At 43.1% G+C, this 25,687-nt stretch overlaps 1 protein-coding gene across 1 annotated transcript; it reads right to left on the bottom strand.

The window, feature by feature from the left end:
* Positions 1–22,687: 22,687 nt before the first annotated feature.
* On the bottom strand, positions 22,688–24,118 carry LOC106320118. The gene has a single exon (XM_013758484.1). The coding sequence runs from the start codon at positions 24,116–24,118 to the stop codon at positions 22,688–22,690; it is 1,431 nt and encodes a 476-aa protein (XP_013613938.1).
* Positions 24,119–25,687: the final 1,569 nt, after the last annotated feature.

Raw genomic sequence — 25,687 nt, 5'->3', positions numbered from 1 at the left:
CTACGTAGCGACCGAGCTCGAGCCAAGCATTCTCGTCTATCCTTCGATGCTATCACCCGAAGACTGTAGCGAACCTATTTCATGTTTCCCGCCATTCTAAGTCATCGATCAAACTTTGCGGTAAAAACTACGGAAAGTTCGTTCTTTATCGAAAGAAGCCGTAATAAACACTTCGAGTCAGAAGACGGCCCAAAGGGACCTAAGACATGACTCGAGGCCCGACTTATAATTTCTTAACCAACAGCCCAGAAGCCGCATGACGGTTTACGCTTGGTTCGCAAGGAAAGATAAATGTCAAGTTTCCGCGGATAAATCCAAAATTTTGAAGATAATTACGAAGATCGGAAAAAATGGAATATCTCCATTTTTCTGCTATGACGGTTTAAGGGCAGAAGAGGAAAAGCGTAAACAGACCTAGGAGCCAGTATATAAGGTGTCCTAGGCGAGAGACATGGGGGGAGAACTTTTTCAGAGCAAACTTAGCACTTAGAGCAATTAGGCATATTTCCGTTTTTGTTATTCGAGCTGCGACTCAATTAGGTTATTGCCGTCTTAGGGTTTTAGAACTAGGAATCTCGCCGACAGCTCTCGTAGCCCATGCTCTTACCTTGTTGTAACGCTCAAACGCGAATTCGGAATAAGATCTACTTTGCTCTCTTTTCGTTTTCTTACTTTTCTCGTCTTTTATTTCATGTTCTGATTGCTTAGTGTGTGGTATTAACATATCTCCGGGACCTCTGGGAAATTAGGGTTTTCCTAGTTTCCTAATTTAAACGGAAATCGACAGTGCGAATTTCAGTTCACACAGTCCTAATCACAAAAGCACATTATGCAATATCCTAGCTTAGCAACCAATTTCAACTAGTCTATAACTCAGCAAATCATGTCTGACATTCCCCTCTACCAACCTCGTTTCTTAGCATAATTATAAAAAGTGCATGCTTTACCTTGGGAGTATCGATCACAGGATGCAAGGATTTCAGACAAGTATCTGGAACTGCAGGTAAAAGTAGTTCCTAATTTCTTTCTCTCTAATTTCTCTCTTGAGTCAAAGTCTGCTTCCATTGCATGATCAGTGACCAAGATTGAACAACCTTCCATGAATCAAGACTTAATGGTGGTTGCCACCAAGCCCTGTTCACATCTTTTTGACCTATATCCAAGATTTTTTTGTGAAGCGAGCCTTGAAGATTGCCGCCTCCAAGTCCCATTCGAATTCTTTTAGTTGGAATCTTTATGAAGCAATCCTTAATGGTTTTAGCCACCAAGTCCTGTTCAGATTCCTCCTAACGAGATCCTAAGTCCTAATAAAGCAATAAATTTCGATTTTTTTTTTGATAAAAACTAACTACTCTAGGGTTGAAATAGAGAGAAAAAAATTGTGATACATAAATCTACATAAGGCGTTACCTTCCAGACTTGTCTGAAGAATCCGATCCCATGTATACCAAGCCCCAAGACAAGCGATTATGTCAGGTTTAGTGTTGGAGGTCAGCTTTGGTTCCTTCAAACAATCAAGGCAAGTGTGTATAGTTGATAGGTTGATCCACTTTAGCATCTTAGTACTATCTGCAATCAGTAAATCTAGAATGGTGCTAAAGAGCGGTTAGACATTCAAGTATAAATCAATAATAAGATCATAGTCCCTTTAACATAGGTAAGCATAATTTTATTAAAATACTTTTATAAGAATCAGAATAAATTATATCAGTAAACCTCCCCCCAGACTTAAATTACATTGTTCCAGTGTAACACAGTCGGAGTTATGGTGGAAAATAAATCATAAGTACTAAATGTAACAAGTTAGGAAGATAAACCTGACTGGAATGGGAATCGATCGATGCGCATCGGTTTGAATCGATCGATGCGCATCGGTTTGCATCGATCGTCGTATGTGATTGTATGTCGATCGATATCGTCGTCTCGTCCACGGTCGATATGTTGGTAATCATCCTACTTGGGTCTTGCAATAAATCTGAAAGAATGAAAACGAAAGTAAATAGTAATAACTGAGAAAACCAATTAAAATTACCTAATAGTGGATTGCCTCCCACTCAGCGCTTTGTTATAATCCTTTAGCTTGACTGTTGAAATATGTGGCTAGTTGGTGGAAAGACAACTACTTGTTGGGAAACAAGCATCCACCTCATCTCTGCACATTCTGGACCAAGCTGCAATGAAACTTCTTGTGGCCTCATCGTTTTTGGTCAATCTCTTATCCATCTTCTGTATTGCATTTGAGATGTTCTGTAGCCTTTCTAGGATGTCTTCAATGCTGAACTGATGCCATCCTATCTTGTCGTAGGCGTATGCTGATAGCTCGTTCAGTTCCTCATGCATTGACTCCATTTTGTTTTGCATCAGCTGCTCGTCCTCTGGTGTAAACGTGGTATCGATTGATGCGACCAGGTGTCTATCGATCGTTGCTGGTGCAGTTCTGTCGATCAATTTGGATTGTTCTCGGTTGATCGATGCTGATATCTGGTGTTGAGATGCGAGTTGCCTCTGAATGGCTTTGACTTCCTTCTGGAACCATTCTGCTTGGCTATCCAGTCCACTGAGTCTGACGTCGAATGGAAAGTAGATGTCATCACACCGTTTCTCAAGGCGTTCCTCCATGGTGTCTATAGCTGTGTAAAGCTTTGATGTGATCTGATCAAGTTCTGCTGCTGTGTAGGGAAGATGTTCTGTAGGTTTCTTGCCGTTGAGCGATGCCCTGCGGAACCTATCGATCGATGTCGAACATTCTTCCTGAAAATCATGTTGATCTTTAAGCTTACCAATGTCCCTCTGGACATTCATCATCTGTGTGGACAAGGTGTCCAAGTATCGCATGGTAGGTGAGGTGAAACGGCCGTGCATATCCTCATAAGATTTTAACCTATCTTCCATGGCTGCGAACTTGCTGTCGGTCGATGTGATGGTGCAGATATCGATCGATGTGGCTGGTTGTGGATCCTTCTTGCAAATGATGTCCAAATCTTGTTGTAGTAGATCAATTCTCGTACTTAACCAGTCCACATTGTTGTTGAGAGGATTGTATACGTCATTAATCCTCGTGTTGATGTATGTGATCTCCTATTCATCCTTTTCCTCTTCCAAACTTTCCGGTTCTACAGGAATTTGGGATGTCTGTGGCTTGACGTCGATCGATGTAGCTTTGTTGGCGTCGATCGACCAGCCAGCGCCCATCGATCGACGAGCACCTATTACGTACCGAGTTCAGATGCCAAAGATAGATGTTGCACGTCTTAATGCACTCAGGCCCAAACTCAAACCTTCAGAAAACCCACCAGAGGCCGTCAGGACACCTTCAGATGATAGAGTAGATCCTATGGAAGTTGATAGGGTTCCTACGGGAAGAACCCTAAGGAAAAGAAAGGAAAAAGTGGAGAAACATCTGAAGAGGGGGGCTAATGAAAAGAAAAAGGAAAGTTTCCGAAAAAGAGTCTTCAGGATTCCTCTAGATAAGCCATTCGATGAGGCTTATTTTACCCACAGATTGTGGATGTTCTTCAGAGAAACCAGAGAGACAGAAGAAGACATTAGGAAAATGTTCTGTGAAGCTAGAGAACAGATTACATAAATGAAGAAGAGTGATCCTGGGCAATTTGCAATACCATGCACGGTGAAGGGTATTGAATTCTCACATGCCTTGTGCGACATAGGAGCAGCAGTCAGCATTCTACCTAGGATTATAGTAGACCATCTGGGTCTTCAGGTGGAGCCTTCCAAAGAATTGTTCACTTTTGTGGATTGTCCTCAAAGAAACTCAGGAGGAATTGTGAGAGACTTAGAGGTGCAGATTGGTAATGCCCTAGTTCCAGTAGATTTCCAAGTCTTGGACATCAAGCTGAACTGGAACTCGTCTCTATTACTTGGGAGAGCCTTCTTGTCAACAGTGGGAGCAGTGCACAACTTGCAAACCAACCGGTTGTGCCTAACGCTCATAGATCCTCATTTCCACTACAACCCTATTCGAGTGAAGAAGCCACATACGACCTCCAGAAGAATCAATGATCCAGGAATCATTGCAGCATGCCACTGTGGGGCTGATTACGAGACAAAATACTCGGCGTCGATCGAAACTCACACTGCAACATCGATCCACGGTGCCCATCAAAAATCGACTGACGGCGCAGCAGAAGAATCTGTCGACAGTATTCCGGAAGATTGGGAAAACGATTACTACAATCCCACTATGGCAACACACATCATGCATACAGAGGAGTATGATGAAGATTATGAGGAAGAACGAGCTATAGAGCAAAGAGTGACTCTTGACGAGGAAGATAGACTTCTCCACCACTCCTCTTGGAAAAAGAAGTCGCCATCGATCGACAGGAACAGATCAACATCGATCGACACTCAACCTCATCAACCAAGCCACCTTCGAGCATCGACCAACATTGCCTACTACCCATCGATCGACACTAACGTGATGCTTCCTGAGATGGAGATTACTCAATTGGAAGTTGGCCAGATGATCACCATCACGAGAGCTACGCAATAGAGACAACATACCGTGAGCAACGAGCTGATGAACTTCATGAGGGTTTCACTTATGAGGAGCTTCTCAACATGCAAAGACGCGATGAATTAGATCAGAAACGAGCAGAAGCTGCTTGGGAAAGAAGATATTTCAGCCATCCGATCGACATCAGTCCTTCAATATCAATCGACATCAACCATACAACATCGATCGACAGCCATCTAAAACCAAAAACCACTGTAAGCGAAAAAGATAAATCTGATAACCAGCATCTACTCCAGACGAATATGAACACTGTCCAACTTTGCCTTCACTTCATCCATCTGATCATTCCCAAGGATGGTGGCAAATCTCTTCCTCTTAAAGTCAGTGTTCTTGGTGCTTCTGCTATATGCTAGGTTTTCAATGACCTTCACTGCCTCCTCAGGATTCCTAGTGTTGAAGTTCCCATTGTTGGAAACATCAAGAGCCATCTTGTAATGCACCGCAATGCTTCTGTTGAAAGTACTGAGCAGTTGTACTTCATTGAATCCATGGTTCGGACAGTCTCTCTGGTAAGACTTGAATCTGATCCAGGAGCTTCTGAATGATTCTGCAGGCTGCTGAGTGAATGTTGCAATCTTGCTCCTCAAGTTTTCAGCACGTGCTTCATCAAAGAAGTTGCATAAGAATGCATTCTTGATGTTGCTTCAAGATGTGAGAGATCATGGTGGTAACTGCTTAAGCCAATGCGAAGCATCTCCAACAAGTGAGTACTTGAAGAGCTTGCATAGGAGGTAGTCTTCACAGATTCCCTCGACTTTAATAGCAGATATGAGATCCTCGAACGTCTCCAGATGGTCCAGAGGATGCTCGTGAGATAACCCATAGTAGGGTGTATGTCCCACGAGAGTGTAGTACTACGAATTCAACTTGAAATTCCTCTGAATAGTTGGAGGATGAATGGTTGATTTGTTGGTGTAGAACTGATCTGGACGGCTGTAGTCAGCCAATATTTTGGGTCGAGCAGGCTCATCTACAGGTAGAGTAGTGCATGTAGAATCAGTAGCAGATTCAGGGATTGCAGCCCCCTGAGCATCTATCCTCTGACCTGCTGCATTACACAGATGACCCTCCTGGTCATGCAAGTCTCCTCTCTCATCTCGTACAAGAATCAATGTCGCAAGCATGTCTCGCGGCTCAGTATTGATCGATGTTCGGTCTGAAGTATCGATCGATGTCGGATAGAAGATATCGGTCGACGGAAGATGAGTGTCTTTGGTTGACGGTAGTGAGCGAGTGTCGGTCGACGGGCATAGTGCCTGGGTCGACGGTGGTTGACGAAAATCAATTGAGGAGCAAGTGTTGTTGTCGATCAATGAGGAACGCGCTTCTTTTCAGATTGAACGCTCCAAGCTTGCAGGATCTTGTGAGAATAGCAGTTGAGTTTCCTTGTTGCTTCTGGTACTGCTGGGCATGTTCCTGAAAATCCAAGAAAAAATTGTGTTTCAGAAATTGGTTTTAAACTTAACAAGAATTAAATCTAATAGCCGATCAAAGCTCCCCGGCAACGGCGCCAAATTTGATATCACTCAAATTGTCCTAAGGAGAGATTTTACTCTCTCAAATAAGAGGTTCAATTGTAGTACTTAGGGATCGAATCCACAAGGAGCTAGGGAACCTAATAAATCTAATTGGATTTGTTAAGTAAGGTGGTTTAATGATTTAAATCTAAAGTTGCAGTTGTTTGCGCAAGTAATTGCTCGATTGATTGATTGAGGTTTTGGTGCTTAAAAGGAATTAGCTAGACTTAGAGTTTTTATTCAGGAAACTTAGAATTATAATCCAATTGATGCCTAATGATATACCATATATTTGACCCATTTTCACCCATGGTATATAAGTATTTTACTATCTATATACTATATATTCTATCATATTAGGTATGTTTTCAGGTTCAGAAGTATCTTGGAGTAAACTGGTGATTATGGAGCATTTAGGAGCTTAAAACAGATTTAATCCGAGCTGACCATAAGAGGTCGATACGAAGAAGACGAAATCGATCGATGTACATCCTGTACCATCGATCAATGCCGAGACGCGGAGCGCGCGACTTGGTTACTGCCGACTTTAAACCCAAGACTTCACTAAATTACAAGATTACCTCTGACGAGTTTTTAACCTAATAGCTATATACTTGCCTAAGTGTTAGGAGGCAAGAGACACACAAAGTTTTTACGATAGTTTTTATCATTGTATTTTGAGGAGAGAAGATCATAGAGAGATTTGTGATTGGAACTCCATTGATTCATCTATTCTATTCTATGCAGTTTTTATCTATATTTTGTGTTATGAATTGCTTAGCTATGCATGAGAAGTTTACTTGTTAGATTCAGGGTTCAAATAGGTTAGAGGGATTAGCCCCAACTATAGATCTTCTAAGTTGGGGTATTCATTCATAGATTAATCTTACTGCTTGTCTTAGCCTTGCTAACTAGAACATGAACCTAGGAATCTGCATGACTCAAGCATCCTTGACCATCATGTCCTGAATCTAGTCTATCATACTAGGAATGCTAGAAAAAGGCTAACCGCTGATCTAAAAATCTAGTGAGCATTATCAACCTGCGCCTAGGGCTTAGCTAGAAGCATCGATCGATATTGTCTTCTGACAATCGATTGACATTGCGAAAGGTGTATCGATCGATATCCCTATAGGATCATCGATCGACACTTTCTTGTGATCAAAAGACTAACCGTTGAGATCCAAGATCTACTTAGTTAACCAGTGAAAAAGTGTCATCGCTGATCACTGTGATTAAGGAGTTGAGCTCTAATATATCATGCATGCAACTGTTAGGTATCTATAGGATTATAATCTCTAACACCTGAACATAAACCCAGCATCTAATCTCTTTCCAATAAGTTACAACCCCAATCATCTAGTTAGTCGAGCAATAGACTTGCTCAATTAGGGTTGCTATTTACTTTTAAAGCCATAAAACAACAAACACTTTGAATTAATAATTTAACTAGATTTAATAGGTTCCCTAGCTCCTTGTGGATTCGATCCCTAAGTACTATAATTGAACCTCTAATTTGAGAGAGTATTCACTCTTTAGGGTGATTTCAGTGGTATCAAATTTGGCGCCGTTGCCGGAGAGCTTTGATCGCCTTTAGATTTAGTGTTATTGATTCTTATTCTTTTCTCTGCCCCCAATCTGACACAAAATTTTTTCTTGTCTTTTCAGGTACATGCCCAACAGTACGAGAAGCAACAAGGATAAACGCTTGCTATTCTCAGAAGATCATGTTCACTTGGAACGCACGATCCACAAAGACCAATGTTCCACATCGCTCGATGCAGCAACTTTCAAGTCGACTTATTCTCGCAACCAACCGTCGACCGACACCCGACCTTCATCGTCGACCGATCCACATCGTTCGACATCGATCGATACTACACCGCTTACATCGATTGATCCTCAGTCGCGAAACATGGTTGCGATTGTTATACTCAGACAGGATGAGAATGGAGACCTGTATGACCAGGATGGTCATCTGTGTAATGCAACAGGTCATAAACTAGACGCTTAGGGGAATGTAATCCCTGATGCTGATGCTACAGGAGATGCTCAACCTGTAGAAGAGGCTGCTCAACCAAAGGCACTGGCTGACTAAAATCGTCCTGACGAGTACAACGCCAACAGATCAGCTATTCGACTTCCAGAGATTCAGAAGCAGGACTTCGAGCTGAATCCTCAGCACTACACACTCTTGTCGCAGCTACCCTACTCTGGGTTACCGCACGAGCATCCTATGGACCATCTAGAGAGGTTCGAGGATCTTATCACTGCTATTTGTATGGATGGAGTCCCTAAGGACTACCTATTGTGCAAGCTCTTCAAGTATACTTTGACTGGAGAAACGATGCACTGGCTTAAGTAGCTATCCACGTGATCTCTAACATCCTGGGCCGACATCAAGAATGCTTTTTTGCGAAACTTCTTTGATGACGCACGCGCTGAAAACTTGAGGAGCAAAATCGCCACATTCGCGCAGGAGACTGGAGAGTCTTTCAAAGATGTTTGGATCAGATTCAAGTTCTTCCAGCGAGACTGTCCACACCACGGATTCAATGAAGTGGAACTGCGGAGCACTTTCTTCAGAGGTGTCACCTTGAGGTATCAGATGGCTCTTTATATAGCTAGTGAGAGAAACTTCAACACCAGGAATCCGGTGGAAGCTATGAGACTGATAGAAAATCTAGCAAACAGCAGCAACACTAAGAACACTGACTTTGAAAGGAAGAAGTCTGTTGCATCCCTAGGGAAAGGGCAGATGGAAGAAGTTAGAGCAAAGTTAGATGTAGTTCGTGAGCTTCTTAGGAAGCAGGTCTGCTCAGCTGAAGAAGAAGAGGCTGTAGACATTGAAGGAGAAGAAGATGTGAACTACATTGGAGGTACTGGATTTCAAAGGTCTGGAAACCAGGGTGGAAACAGAATCTTCTACGGCAATGGTCAGAGGAGTAACCAGAGTTCACAGTTTCAGAAACCTTTCAGCAACAACATCAAAGGCTATGAAAACTCATACTATCAGAATCCACCACCACAGACTCAGGAAAGCAAGATTGAAGCAATGCTTGACAGAGTTCTTGAAGGATAGCAACAACTCACTGTGGATTTCAATGGGAAGATAGATTCTGCCTACAACAGTCTGAACACAAGAATTGAGACCTTAAAGACTCAAGTGAGGAAGCTTGAAATGCAAATGGCTCAGACTGGAGACACTGTAAAGAGGCAAGAAGCCTTGGCTAGAGATGCAGGAGTTGAGAAAGCAAAACACCACGTGAATGCCATCATAGTTGATGATTTCTGGCAAGTGGTGAAGCATGAGAAGCTTGGAGAAGGAGACTTCGAAGGTGAAAGCTCCATGAGTTTCTGCGGATCTCAATGGTGTCGACCTATGTCAATGGATGGACATCGATCGACAGACATATAACAAAGATCGATCAATAGAATACTCTAAAAATCGATCGACGTCATCTGCTGAATCGACTGCGGAGTGTAGTGCAGTTCGAATTATGACTCATGAGGAATACACAGAAAAACATCCTCACCCACCCTCCCCTTCCTACGTCAACATCGATCGACCGCATGAGCCAGCCATCGATCGATAAAGAGAGACCAATATCGATCGACCCCCCCTCACCTCCCATCGACCGACGGGCACCTCTCATATATCGGGTGCGATTACCATCTATTGATAGTAACCGAATCAATGCACTCAGACCACCACCTAAACCTTTAGCAAACCCACCAGAACCTACAAGAAATCCTTCAGACACTACACCAGACCCTATGCAAGTTGATGAAGCAACTGAAGGAAGAAGATTAAGGAAAAGGAAGGAGAAGATTCCTAAGAACCTTAAGAGGGAAGCTAATGAGAAGGAGATGGATGGTTTCACTAAGAGAGTCCTCAGAATCCCAGTGGAGAAACCTTTTGATGAAGTTTATTACACACACCGGCTGTGGATGTTCTTCAGGGAGACTAAGGAAACTGAGGAGGACATTTGGAGAATGTTTCATCATGTGAGGGAAAAGATGAAACTAAGGATCACATTGAAGAAGAAGAGTGATCTTGGGAAGTTTGCAATACCATGCGTGGTGAAGGGTATTGAATTTCCCCATGCACTTTGTGACACAGGAGCATCAGTCAGCATACTACCTAGGGTTATGACAGACCAGCTCGATCTGAAAATAGAGCCTTCATCAGAATTTTTCACCTTCGTGGACCTTTCAGAAAGAAGCTCAGGAGGCATCATAAGAGACCTTGAGGTACAGATTGGTAATGCCCTTGTCCCAGTAGATTTTCATGTCCTGGACATCAAGCTTAACTGGAACTCTTCACTTCTGTTTGGAAGAGCTTTCCTAGCTACAGTAGAAGCTGTATGTGACATGCACACCAACAGATTGTGTCTGACACTGATAGATCCAAACTTCCACTATGACCTAGTTCGAGTTGTAAGACAACAGGTTAACCTCGTGGAGCTTGGAAATGATCTTGGCTACATTGCAGCATGCCATTGTGGAGCAGAGTACGAAACCGAGTACTCAGAATCGATCGATACTCACACTGCAACATCGATCGATTCCAATGAGTCACCAATGACTGATGAACGCTACCCAACATCGCTCGACGGGAAGCAACCGGTAGACCACTTCACATTACCAGATCAGTATTATCCAGACTTTGCCTTTCAACAACCCAACAACAGAGGACAAGACGACTATTCCATAGGCAGTTGGGTAGAGAGTGGATTCCATGAAAGTTTTGCAGTAGGGACTGTAATTCCTTCACCCAATGAGGATCCTACTGAGGAGTATGATGAGGATTACGGGAAGGAAAGAGCTATTGAGATTGCTATGCAGGATGTCAGATATTCATGCCATTCCTTCACCAACACGTCTCCACCATCGACCGAAAGAGTCTACTCAGCATCGATCGATACCCACCCTCATCCAGCAAAACAATCTTGTGCATCGATCGATACCACACCTGGTACATCGATCGATATTAAGGCCGCCGCCTTCGAAAAGGAAAAAAGGAATATTTCAATTCCAAATAGGTTTACCAATACCTATATAAGGAGTTTTGCACCCCAGATTACTTCTCACAACACATAAGTAGAAAAGATGAATGGTCCCACAAATCAATCAGAAGGAACATCCAGAAAGAGCATTCAATCCAGAAATCCTAATTCTCTATTTACTAAAAAGGATTTAAGTATTGATTATGATTATATAACTCCTGATGAATTTGGTATTTTCAGGGACTCAGATGGCCATGCAAGAGCTATGGATGGAAGGATTCTACAAGTATCCAGAGAGGACATAGCAGATATTCTTCAAGTGGCCAATGGACCTGACAACATGTTTATGCAGCAACGCAGCATTCTAGACAACAGATCAATTGTTCCAGACAAAAATCAAAGGGCCAACACAACAAGAATTGGTTCACACCAATCGTACAGATCTGTTGGCCAAGCATCGATCGATATGGTTGCTCCTACATCGCTCGACAGGGTAACACCAACGTCGCTCGATACGGAACCTTCACCATTGATCGACAGATGTTATGAATTTGAACATCGCGCTTACGACATCTATGGAACCAGAAAGTTCAAATGGGAATAGAAGGACGAATATGATGTCTACAGAGATGAGTCTAGATATGGGAGGAGCGTAGCTGGTGAGATGATCCTTGTTACCAAAGACGACATCAGAAAAATTCTAGAGAGAGCTTCCCTATTTAAAGAGAGTCACATATGTCTTCCAAAACATGCCACTTCCTTCACACCTACAAGACTGGCACCAGAGATCTACACCAAAGATGAGATCAATAAGATGGTGACTGGTATTTGTGGAGCTCAGGAAAAGCTAGAAGATGAACTCAAGACATTGGTAGATAACACCTATCAACCTATGGACAGAGGTTACAATGAGCTTTTCAGAAGTATGGCAGAGATGAGGACGGAGATTGAGAGTATGCAGCACAGCCTTGAGAAGGAAGCTACGACATCACCATCGATCGACGCCAACAAAGCAACATCGATCGACGTCAAGACACAGACATCCCAGATTCCTGCAGAACCGGAAAGTTTGGGAGAGAAGAAGGATGAATAGGAGATCACATACATCAACACGAGGATTAACGACGTATACAACCCTCTCAACAACAACGTGGACTGGTTGAGCACAAGATTTGATCTGCTACAGCAAGAGCGGGTAACCATTCGCATGAAAGATCCACAACCAGCCACATCGATCGATATCTGCAACATCACAACGATCGACACAAGGTTCGCAGCCATGGAAGACAGGTTAAAATCTTATGAGGATATGCACGACCGTTTCACCTCACCTATCCTGCAATACTTAGACACCTTGTCTACACAGATGATGAATGTCCAGAGGGACATTGGTAAGCTTAATGATCAACATGATTTTCAGGAAGAAGGTTCAACATCGATTGATAGGTTCCGCAGGACATCGCTCGATGGTAAGAAACCTACAGAACATCTTCCATACACAGCAGACGCATTTGATCAGATCACATCAAAGCTTTACAAAGCTATAGACACCTTGGAGGATCAACTTGAGAAGCAGTGTGATGACATCTACTTTCCATTCGACGTCAAAATCAGTGGACTAGATAGCCAAGCAGAATGGCTATAGAAGGAAGTCAAAGCCATTCAAAGGCAACTCGCATCTCAACACCAGATAGCAGCATCGATCGACGGAGCACACTCCAAATCGATCGACAGTGCTACACCAACAACGATCGATAAAAACTTGGTCGCATCGATCGATACCACGTCCATACCAGACGACGCGCAGCTGATACCAAACCACATGGAGGCAATGCAGGAGCAAGTGAACAAGCTCTCAGAATATGCCTACCGCAAGATAAGCTGGTATCAGTTCAGCATTGAAGACATCCTAGAAAGGATACAGAACATCTCAAATGCAGTACAAAAGATGGATGAGAGATGGACAAGAATTGATGAGGCCACAAGAAGTTTCATTGCAGCTTGGTCCAGAATGTGCAGAGATGAGGTGGATGCTTGTTTCCCAACAAGTAGCTGATTTTCCACCAACTAGCCACATACCTCCAAAGTCGAAGCTAAATGACTATAACAAAGAGCTGAGTGGGAGGCAACCCACTATTAGGTAATTTTAATTAGTTTTCTTAGTTATTGGTATTTATTTTTGTTTTTATTCTTCCAGATTTATTGCAAGATCCAAGTAGGATGATTACCATCATATCGACCGTGGACGAGACGTCGACATCTATCGACATACACTCACACACGACGATTGATGCATACCTATGCACATCGATCGATTCCCACTCCAGTCAGGTTTATCTTCCTAACTTGTTACATTCGTACTTATGATTTATTTACACCATAACTCCGACTGTGTTATACTGGGACAGTGTAATTTAAGTCTGGGGAGAGGTTTACTGATATGATTTATTCTGATTCTTATAAAAACATTTTTATAAATTATGCTTAGCTATGTGAAAGGGACTATGATTTTATTACTTGAATGTCTAACCACTCTTTAGCACCATTCTAGATTTACTGTTTGCAGATAGTACTAAGATGCTAAAGTGGATCAACTTGTAAACTATACACACTTGCCTTGATTGTTTGAAGGAACTAAAGCTGACCTCCAATACTAAACCTGACATAACCGCTTGTCTTGGGGCTTGGTATACATGGGATTGAATTCTTCAGACAAGTCTGGAAGGTAAAGCCGTATGTAGATTTATTTATCACAATTTTCTCTCTCTATTTCGACCCTAGAGTAGTTAGTATTAGTTACTAGTTTTTATTAAAAAAAATAAAAATAAAAATAATCCGAAATTTATTATTTAAATAGGACTTAGGATTTAGTTAGGTGGAATCTGAACAGAACTTGGTGGCTACAATCATTAAGGCTTGCTTCATAAAGATTCTAAATAAAGAATTCGAACGGGACTTGGAGGCGGAAATCTTCAAGGCTCGCTTAACAAAGAATTCTTGGATATAGGTCAAAAAGAAGTGAACAGGGCTTGGTGGCAACCACCATTAAGACTTGATTCATGGAAGTCTATCCAATCTTGGTCACTGATCCTGGAATGGAAGCAGACTTTGACTCAAGAGAGAAATTAGAGATAGAGAAATTAGGAACTAACTTTTACCTGCAGTTCCAGATACTTGTCTGAAAATCCTTGCATCATGTGATCGATACTCTCAAGGTAAAGTATACACTTTTATATTTATGCTAAGAAATGAGGTTAGTATAGGGGAATGTCAGACAGGATTTGCTAAGTTGTAGACTAGTTGAACTTGGTTGCTAAGCTAGGATATTGCATATTGTGCTTTTGTGATTAGGAATTTAGACGTTGTTTTCAAAATTGTAGAGGTGATGATTTCTATGTTTTATATCTATAAGTCCCTGCTGTTTTCAAACCTCTTTCAGAGAGACTGCCTGTTTGTTTTGCTTGAGGACAAGCAAAAGAGTAAGTCTGGGGGAGCTGATATACCATGGATTTGACCCATTTTCACCCATGGTATATAAGTATTTTACTATCTATATACTATATATTCTATCCTATTATGTATGTTTTCACGTTCAGAAGTATCTTGGAGTAAAGTGATGATTATGGAGCATTTAGGAGCTTAAAAAAGATTTCATCCGAGCTGACCATAAGAGGTCGATACGAAGAAGACACAATCGATCGATGCACATCCAGTGTCGTCGATCGATACATAAGAGAAGCTTCGACGATTGAAGATTGAGATCGATCGATGTAGATGCTATACCATCGCTTGATGTCGAGACGCGGAAGCACGACTTGGTCCTAGCTGACTTTAAACCCAAGACTTCACCAAATTACGAGATTACCCCTGTTGAGTTTTTAACCTAATAGATATATACTTGCCTAAGTGTTAGGAGGCAAGAGAGCTTTTGGTCACCTTTGTATTCTTATTTTCAGCAGAGAGTTTTAGGAGAGAAGATCATAGAGAGATTTGTGATTGGAACTCCATTGATTCATCTATTCTATTCTATGCAGTTTTTATTTATATTTTGTGTCATGAACTGCTTAGCTATGTCTGAGTAGTTTACTTGTTAGATCCAGGGTTCAAATAGGTTAGAGGGATTAGCCCCAATTATAGATTCCTAAGTTGTGGTATTCATTGATTGATTGTTCTTAATGGTTGTTTTAGATTAGCTACCTAGAATATTGAACTTAGGAATCTGCATGAGTTAAACATCCTTGACCATCCACTCCTGAACCTAATCTGTCATACTAGACAACTGGAAAAAGGCTACCGCTGAACTAGAAAGCTAGTGAGCATTATCAACTTACGCCTAAGGCTTAACTAGAACCATCGATCGATATCGTCTTCTGACAATCGATCGATCTTGCGAAAGGTGTATCGATCAATATCCCTATAGGACCATCGATCGACACTTTCTTGTGGTCAATAAACGACAGTTGAGATCCAAGATCTAGTTAGTTAACCAGTGAAACATTGCCATCGCTGATCACTGTGTTTAAGGGGTTGAGCTCTAATATATCATGCATGCAATTGATAGGCATCTATATGATTATAATCTCCAACACCTGAATAGAAACCCTGCATCTAATACCTTTCCAATAAGTTACACCCCCAAATCATCTTGTTAGTCGAACAATAGACTTGCTCAATTAGGATTGCTATTTACATTTAAACCATAAAACAACAAACACTTAGAATTAATAAATTACTATATTTAATAGGTTCCCTAGCTCCTTGTGGATTTGATCCCTAAGTACTTCAATTGAACCTCTTATTTGAGAGAGTAATTCACTCCTGAAATGAATGTATTATTACTAAAATAATGTTCATGTTCCGTGTTATGCTTACTATTTTTTGGTATTCATTCATTGGGTGACGAGGAAGCTTATCTAAGCTCTGATAGTATTGATACATCAGACACAAGCAAAATCAAAAATATGGTTTATACTCAGTATTTGAATAGCATTAAAGTTTCAGGATTGCCTAATCATGTTCTGAAACTAAAGATTGGTACTCCTATCATGTTGCTTCGAAATATTGATCCTATCGGTGGTTTGTGTAATGGAAGAAGACTGTTGGTGACTCAAATTGCCAAACATGTTATCCAAGCTAGACTTATAACAGGAAATAATGTTGGTGAGAAAGTTCTGATACCAAGAATGTTTGTTTCTCCTCCTGAAGCAAGATTCCCGTTTAGAATGAGACGTAGACAGTTCCCTATTGCTGTTACTTTTGCGATACAAATAAATAAAATTCAAGGCCAGACTTTGCAAAGAGTTGGATTGTTTTTGCCAAAACCAGTTTTCTCACATGGTCAGTTGTATGTTGCTGTTTCCAGGGTAACGTCAAGAGATGGATTAAGAATTTTGATCACAGATGAGAAGGGAATACCACAGAAAAAGACCTTAAATGTCGTTTTCAAAGTGTTGAATTGTCAGACTGATACTACTCGTCGCTTTTATGCTTCTGTTTTATATTACAAGAGCCTGGCTTTGTTTTAGAGTTGACTCAGTTTTATTTACCTTATGGCTTCTTTTTTGTATTACAATACGATCTGGTTTAGTTTTCGAGTAAAGTCAGTTTGTTTGGGCCTTTACGCTTCTCTTTTTTATATTACAATGATTAGGGATGTTATAATGGGTTCTGTTCGCGGGTTTTTAATTGGTTTTTTTCTTAAAAATGCCCCTTAAAACCCATTTAGTTAAATGCGTTCTAAATGGGTAGTTTGGTTAAGACTCATTTATTAAATTGGTTCTACTTAAAATTTGTGGAGACCCTGTTAATCCATTTAACTTAATATAATTAATTAATTATTTTTTGTAGGAAAATGTTATTGTATAGTTTTGATGAAAAACTCGATTTTACGATTTATGCGGAAAAATTCCGATTTTGCAGTTTTGGCAAAAAAAAATTGGATTTTGTAGTTTTGGCGGCACATTTTTTGGTTTTGGCGGAAAGTCTAATCACGCGGTTTTGGCGAGAAAGCACGATTGCTATTTTAGCGAAAAAAATTCAATTTTTACGGTTTTGGCTGGAAAACTCGATTTTAAGGTTTTGGCGGGAAAACTCGATTTTAAAGTTTTGGCGGGAAAACTTGATTTTACGATTTTGATGGAAAAAAATCAATTTTTTGGTTTTAGAGGAAACTAAATTTCGCGGTTTTGGCGGGAAAACTTTATTTTATGATTTTGCCGGTTTTGGCAGAAAAACTCGGTTTTACGGTTTTAGCAGGAAAAATCAATTTTGCGATTTTCATGGGAACTCCATTTTTACAGTTTTGGCGGGAAAATATGATTTTGCGTTTTGGCGAGAAAACTTGGTTTTACAGTTTTGGCGGGAAAACTCGATTTTATGGTTTTGGTGGAAAAACTCGGTTTTACGGTTTTGGTGGAAAAACTTGATTTTACGGTTTTAGCGGGAACAATCAATTGTGCGGTTTTAGAAGAAAATTTGATTCCACAGTTTTACCAAATATAAAATTTGATTTGCGTTTATATAATAAAAATCAGTTAAAATTTTTTATTTGCTTAATTTATTTTTGTTAAAAAATCTTAAAGTTAAAACAATTAAAAATTAGATCAGCAATAGTTTAAATGGGTTTAAATGAGTCTAAATTGGTTAGTGCAAAATTTGTGAATCTAAATGAATACCCCTAATAGACCTATTTTTAATGGGTCTAAATGGGTATGGGTTTTAAATGGGGTGGGTCTTAGACGGGGTGGGTTTAAATGGGGTGGGTCAATGATCAAAGATTATTATTTACGAGTGATTTGGTTTTAGAACTGAGTTTATTTATTTATTTTCATAATATGAAAATATTTGGTGTATGATCAAAGGTGATTATCTTGATTATATAAACATGTTTGTGATTTAAAAATATACAACATATATTAAAAGATTTTATGTTTATAAATATGATATTTAAACCGGCCAAAGCATGTAGATATTGTTTTCAAAAATTATTAGGATTGTCCGACAAGTTGTGGGAACCGGAATTCACACCGTCGAAATTTGTTAATCGGAGGAAAGCCAAGCTAACCTAGCCTTCCCTGAAGGTCCCGGTTATTTGCTGGACCACGCACAACACAATCAATATGAAAGAGTCGAAAGTAATAAATCGTAAAAGAGCGAAAAAAGAACAAAGAGGTCTTATTTCCGAATTCGCGTTTGAGCGTGAACAACAGGTAAGATCCTAGGCCACGAGTGCTGTCGGTACGTTCGCTAGTCTAGCCACCTAAGTTCTAACCTAGTCGAGTCGCAGCTCGATAGTAAAAACGGAAAAATGCCTAAATTGCTCTAAGTATTAAGTTTGCTCTGAGAAAGCTCCCTCCTGCTCCTTGCCTTAAGTCCTCCTTATATACTCTCTCTAGGTCGGTTTACGCCTTTTCCTCGGCCGGATTCGTCGCGAGATGGGTTTTTCCATTTTTCGTCACCCTTCATGATTATCTTCGGAAATTTGACATTTATCTTTTCCTGCGAAATAAAAAATAGATCGTCATATCAGCCTTAGGTTCCTTTTGGGCCGTTTTGGGACTTAGACATTTTATGATTTTTCCTAAAAAAAAGCCGTTGGTTTTTCCGAAAGGATTCCAATACCCTGTATAGTTAAGGCAACTGGTGTTCAAGCTAACCATAGCCGTTTTATATGGCAGGCAGGAATCCGTTTCGACGACCAAGTTTTTATAACTTTTCTTGAAGTCTTCCTTTAATAATCCTAAACGAGACGAGACATGGGTATTGCGTCCAAGGGCCCGAGGATTGTGTTACGGGAACTTAGACGAGGATGCACGATTATGGGACAGGAGGTCGGTCCTCGCCCATGGGCAAGGTGGCCTCAGTGCGGGTCATCCTCGCCCATGGGCGAGGTGACCTCGGTGCAGGTCGTCCTCGCCCATGGCCGAGGTGACCATCCAAGGGCCCGAGGATTGTGTTACGGAAACTTAGACAAGGATGCACGGTTTCTGGACGGGAGGCCGGTCCTCGCCTATGGGCGAGGTGACCTCGGTGCAGGTCGTCCTCGCCCATGGCCGAGGTGACCTCGGTGTGGGTCGTCCTCTCCCATGGGCGAGGTGACCTCGGCGCTAGTCTTCCTCGCCCATGGGCGAGGTGACCTCAGTGTGGGTCGTCCTCGCCCATGGGCAAGGTGACCTCAGTGCGGGTCGTCCTCGGCCATAGGCGAGGTGACCTCGGTGCAGGTCGTCCTCGCCCATGGCCGAGGTGACCTCGGTGTGGGTCGTCCTCGTCCATGGGCAAGGTGACCCGTGTTGAGATGGTCCTCGCCCTAGGGCGAGGTGGTCGGTCCGTGCTTACGATTGAGACCTCATCCAGACTGATCCTCTTCTCGACGTTCCTCGGTTCGCATCCGCGAAAAACTGTCTTTTACTTGATTAACCGTTTTCCGAGAATGTCTAATTTTCAAGGATCGATCAAGAGTTTATTTTCCAGGAAATTTCAGGCATTGATTCCGTCATGACCGGTTTTGACCCCAACAGTTAGCCCCCCCCCAGCTAGCTAGGATCCGCGGACCTGGGTGTGAGGTCCTAGCTTGCTAAATTACTTGTTTTGATGGAATTAGACGTAATCATTTGCCAAAAGTTTGAGAATGAATAGTAACCTTTTTTCTTATATATAGGTGGAGTAAGTTTTTTTCAAAGTCTTCATTAACTTCTTTTCACAAGAAAATTTCCCTAAGGTAGAAATTTCTCTTATCCTCTCTTTCTTTACTTTTGTGTCAAAGTTTTTGTCTTTCAAAAAATGACTTCAAGAAAGAGATCCTCTAAGAAAAAGACTTCCCCTAAATCATCTTCTGGCAATCCTTGTACCAGTGAGGAGATTGTTCCCAAAGAGGATTTCGAGGTCGAGGAAGAAGAGAAGGAAGCGTACTGGGACGCTTTATGCAGTTCGATAACTCCTCCGCCCGAAGTCTTCTATCCCACAAGACCCGCGACGCAGCTTGATCTTCCCCTTCTGAGCAGGCCCTCTCCCGCCTATCTTAAGACCCTTCGGGAGTTTTACAGAGTTCCGAGCGGGGTTGTGTTTTGAGTCCCGATGCATGGGGAGAGTGCAGAGGATCCCCCAGAGGGATTCTTCACATGCTACGAAGCCTTCCTGGCACGTTGTCGCATGTGGTTCCCGATTCCTGAGGCCATCGTCAGCTAAACGTTTCGGCGTTGCAGAACTTTCTTGGTGTGTTGATCCTGAGCTACGAGCTCGGAATGGACCTCAGCCCCGATGATTTTTAAGGGCCATGGTCGACACGAAAGACCTTGATTGACTACTCATACCGCATGGCTCCTAAGAGACATATGTCGATATCCAGGGGAATACTTCAAATGCCAAGGGATGGTTCGAGTGTTTTTTTCTATGGGCGAATCGATGGCGCATCCGTCAAGGAGAACTGTCTCCCCTTGTTCTGTGGGAAATGGAACTTTCATCGTGGTATGATGGTTGGAAATTTGGTTCGTATAGATACTCGGAGGTATCTAACGCATTTTTTTGTAGCGAACAGTATCCTCCCCGCGGTCCCCAGGGACTTGTTTGCTAAGCGCGACCTTCTCCGCAACGGTCCGTTCTTTTGGGATTCCTTCACCCTAGACAGGATCCGGAATGCAGTGGCGCTCTACCGATCGCAAGGCATCTCCCGACCTTTACGTGCATCGGACATGGACGAGCCACACCCCAACACTGTTCCCGATCAGAGGGAGAGAGTTAGGCCCCGAAAGGACAAGAGAATCGCTCTCAAAGACAGAAACTTTGTCTCAGAAGATCTTTCGCTACCTGGATGGAACCCGGGTTTCACCCCGGGTGATGGGAGTGGAACCAGCGATGCTCCCCTTCCGGACGACTTCTTTGCCAACCTTTCCCCCTGTTTTACTACTCCAGCATCACTTGATGAAGCGTCGAGGAGAGAAGTGGTCACGGAAGGTTCTCGGTTGATCAACGAGGTTTAGTCTCTGAAATTTATTTTTTTGGCGAGTCTTTTTTGTCGCTTCCATGTTTGACCCTTGATTCGTGTAGGGAATGCGGGTCTTTAATTCAATGCTTGACAGAAGTTTCAGAGATCCGCGTCTTTCGCACTTCAAAGCCGAAGAGGTCGAGACGAAATTCATCCATTTTCCGCGGAAAGAGAGCGCAGACAGGCTGAGTCCCATTCCCTAGCTCTTATTCGTGCAGAGAGGAAAGGGAGGAGGAGGATTGCTGCTGAGTTACCAAGGAGAGCTACATTGTTTGATACTGAGTTCTGAAGTTTCAAGGACGCTCAAGACTACGTGGGTGACATCCGCGAATGCCGCGGTTCGGTTGGTACCCTTTGGAAGTCGCAGATCGCTGATTTCTCTTTTCTCTCCGAGGTTGCTGAGATGTCGGGCCTCATGGATGGGTGTGCCCAGACTGAGTCGATGGTTCCTCCAATCGAGGGGAGGATCCAAGAGCTTTGGGAACCCATCGAGGTTTCGGAGGACACGACGGAAGCGGGAGCCGATGCTGTGGATGAGAGAGGAGAAGTAGATCAGCCCGCAGACTCATTTGGAGTTTCGATGTCCGGGTATCTTGACCTTGATCTCTGAAGGTCGTCGGGATTGTTTTCCCTTTGCCTTTATCTCAAGATTTCATGTGGTGTTTTAGGTCGAGTGTGGCTGTTTGTTATTTCAGTGTGCTATGGCCTAGCAAGGTCATTTGACTATGTATGCAGGATTCGCCGTTAGTGGCTTCGAATCCTAGCCGCTCCACGGCCTTTTTATATATAACAAATGTTCTTTTAGCATTCTATGGGTTTTAGTTTATACTTCTGCCAAGTGTCGAGGGAAAGACATGAGTAGTCACTTCGTATCTTAACTCTTAATTTGTCATTCCGTTTGGTTGCTCTTTCGAGGGTATTCGAAAACGTTTAGGAGTTTTACGAAGTTTCGTGAGCGTTTTAGATGTGGATGATGAGACATGTTTTAAGATCTCGTATCAGTTTCGATATCATGTCTTGAGATGTTAATGGACCAGTAAGACTGGGTTTAGGGCAAGACCTAGGTTTACTTTCGGCTCTAAGGCTATGCGACGACTAATCGGCTTTCGTTTTGCCCGTTGGCGATTTCTACCTAATTCTTTCCAATTAAAGTCTGCGACTGGGCGCCTCCTTATATGACTTGTGTGGGAAGAATCGAGCACTCTCCAGAGAACGTCTGGTGTGCTGACCTAAATTTTGGATTTTCTTGTATAGTGTGCTATGGTATCCTTGTCGGATGTAAGAGAACCTTTAGTTTTTATGAAAGGTTTGACTACGAGTTCTTTTTTTAGAGAACGCTTTGGACTTGTCTGTTGGGGCCAATATGCCCTTATCTTGGGCGTTACTTAGGCCAACATAGATTACTGTGACTTATTGCAAGCGAATCGTGAGATCGGAAGAAGGTAGAATTTATTGAAAAAGTTTCAAAAATATCGAGTACATTCATGGATATTCGGATTTTGTGGGAGTATACGAGTATACGTACCCACCCCCACCCCCTTTTTTTAATGGGGGGATAGCTGAACTTGTCAGTATGACAAGTTGCCTACGTACCTCTTTCGAGGATCAAGCCATCTCGTAGTTCTGCTTGTTACTGCGGGTGTTCCTACTCACTGGATGGGATCGTTCCGATTACTTCAGCCGTGGGGGCTTCAGTTGGATCGACGACCATTTCAGGAGTCGGGCTGTCCGGTGGCAAGGCGATGGACTCGGGGACTATGTCGCTGTCTGGAGTCATTGCTTGGTCGGGTGATTCTGGATCACTTTTTATGGAGCTCTCGGGAGCATTTTGAGCTTTCTTAGCCCGCTTCGGGTGGACCGCGGAGGTGTTCCAAGTTTGTCGTAGTTTATGCTCGGCCAAGAAGCAGAGCCTAGACTGTTTCTGGCATCCCCAGATTACCGCTGTTCCGTTTGGAGTTGGGAACTTGATGCCAAGGTGGTAAGTCGACGGTACCGCTTTCATGGAACTGATCCAAGGAATTCTCATGATGACATTGTAGATGGACGGGTTATCGACTACCGCGAAGTCAACGATTTTTGTCACCTCTTTAGCCATCACAGGGAGTTTGATTGGTCTTAGGGTCATTGACGTTGCACCTGAGAAACCGGTAAGAGGTTTTGGTCTTGGGACGACTTCTCCGAGTTCAATGTTCATTCTCCGGAGGTTATCGCGGAAGATGAAGTTGACTGTACTTCCCGTGTCGATAAGGATCCTTCCCACTTCCAGGTCTCGGATTACCAGATCGATAACCAATGGGTCGCAGTGAGGTTTGTCGATTTTGATGGTTTCCCGCTCTTCAAAGACGATCATATCGTTAGGGGCATCGTCGGTTGGGGACCGAGCCAGCCAGCTTGAACTCGTCTCAGCCTTCCGTCCATAAGCTTTGATCAACAAGATCGAATCGCGATAGAATTGCGATCCCCTGATGATCATGCTCACCCTTTGATGGTTGATGTCGTTTCCTCGGTCATCCTGCCTCCTTCCGCGTTTCTCTCCCGACTGATTTTCGCGGGTGTCATTTTCGGGGGACTCTTTATCAGTTTTTGGAGGGCGATCGGAATCCAGGAGGAGTTCTTTTATGCATGTGACCTTTGAAATTTCGCCGGCGAGGAGCTTCGCAGCAAGCCTTACGCCGAGAACCTTGCAGTTCATAGAGGAATGACCCCTGGTCTGGTGGAACTCGCAGTAGGAATTACCCTTGAACTGGTTCCTGGGCCAGGTATTTCCGGAAGTCTTTCCATATTCGGAGTTGATAGCGTAATTATGCTCGCCCTGGAGATCTTCTGCCTCGTGGTGGACATACCTATCGTTACGAGGGTTTTTCCTTCTCGCGGACGTCTTGTGCGGGTTATACTTCTGGGAGAGGACTTTCATCTCTTCTTCGATCATAATGAAGTCTGTTGCCTTGGGAAGAGCGTCCTGGATTGTTCTCGGTTTTTCAAGGGATATCCATTGCCAGAGTTTCGACATGTACCAGAGAGTTTTCCACAAAGCATTGACTGCCACTTTGTCGCTGATTCCAGTGACTCTTGCCATTACCAGCTTGGACCCCCAAGATCTGAGATGTTAGTTTCCGTGATCTGGGAAGTGAACGGAGTTTTCCGCGCTTCCTCGAGAAGTCTGTCGATCTCGGGTGCAGCGTTTGTCGCGTGGTGAATCTGCGACTTTACCTCCTTGACTTCTACCGCAGTTTTTGCGATGTACTCGCGGAGATCATGGATCTCATCAGGATTTCTAGCAGCCTTGCAAGCCTGTCGGCATTGGCTGCGGTGGATCTGAGCCTGATACTCGGCCAGTTCTTCCTGCTATACCCAATAGAGGTTTTCTTCTTCCTCTGTCATGGGCGTTTCGAACAACGCATCCTGCCGAGCGGACTGGCTTCGCGTTCTTCTCTGATGGACGTCGGCACCTCCGTACAAGTGATCGGACTGGTCGCTTATGTCCAGATCGATCCGCTCGAAATCGCATCCTTCGTTGCTCCCTGTGGGAGGTGGAAGGTTCTCCGCGGTTGGTTGCGCCCCTGGCGGGACTGTTTCGTTAGGGTTCTGACCTGAAGAATCCTTGTCTGTCCGTGTGGCCTGATCGCTCGGAGTCTCGAAATCGAGTCTTCTGCCGCTGCGGGCTCTTGTGGCCCCGCGCGTGAAGAACCCTAAATCGGGAAGGATCACTTTAGCTGGGTATCATCCGAGAAAACAAACGGCTCTTCTGGAACTGAGATGGAATGAAACGATCATCAAAAGATGCGCAAAGACTCTTGATATACCCACGATCTACACCAAACGACACACAAACGACACACAAAGATGATTGGCTGACCACCAAATCAACAAGCCGGTTCAAACCGATGAACTAGCTAAGAACTCTCTCTCTCACTCAGAGAAAAGAAGAATCGAAAATAAACAACCAAAACTGAACTGATATTATTCATCAAATGGACTACATATTTATAGTGTTTTGTAGTCAAAGACAATTAAAGAAAATGTGGGAAAACAATGCATAGAAAATACAAATTTGACTAGATCTAGTCAAGGCACGGAAAATGTAGAAGACTAGTTTTCGTCAAGGCATGGAAAATGGAGAAGACTAGTCAAGATGTCCAGGTTCATCCGAACCAGATAGATGCACGGGGTAAAGATAAGGACGCTTGCGGGACTGTCCGGATGAGAATGCATGTCCGTCTTCGGTTTTTTCACCACCCAAGCTAAGTCTGGCTTGATCCAAGTCAAGTCTGCCATGATCCTTGTCAAGTCTGTCTGGATGGTCCGCCGGATGAGAATGCATGTCCGTTTTTGGTTTCTTCACCACCCGAGTCAAGTCTGGCATGATCCTTGTCAAGTCTGGCATGATCCAAGTCAAGTCTGGCTTGATCCAAGTCAAGTTTGGCTCGACCATGGGTCTTAGAATGTCGAGTTGGTCGGGGAAGACAAGCTTCAGTACGGGGAAATCGGTCATCTGGTCGTGGTTCCAGCCGAAGCTCCAATCGGGACATACGCGGGAAGGCTCGGTCAGTGTGTCCGGTACGCTCAGATGAACGAACCTCGGTCAAATTGTTCAGAACGTCCTGATCTCCATGCTGGTTGGCTCCAATGGACTGATCCACGAACC

The sequence above is a fragment of the Brassica oleracea genome, unplaced genomic scaffold (genome assembly GCF_000695525.1).
Source record: "Brassica oleracea var. oleracea cultivar TO1000 unplaced genomic scaffold, BOL UnpScaffold00817, whole genome shotgun sequence".
In the NCBI taxonomy this organism is placed as follows: Eukaryota; Viridiplantae; Streptophyta; class Magnoliopsida; order Brassicales; family Brassicaceae; genus Brassica; species Brassica oleracea.
The sequence above is the reverse complement of the archived record's forward strand: the minus strand, read 5'-3'. Positions and strand labels throughout refer to the sequence as shown.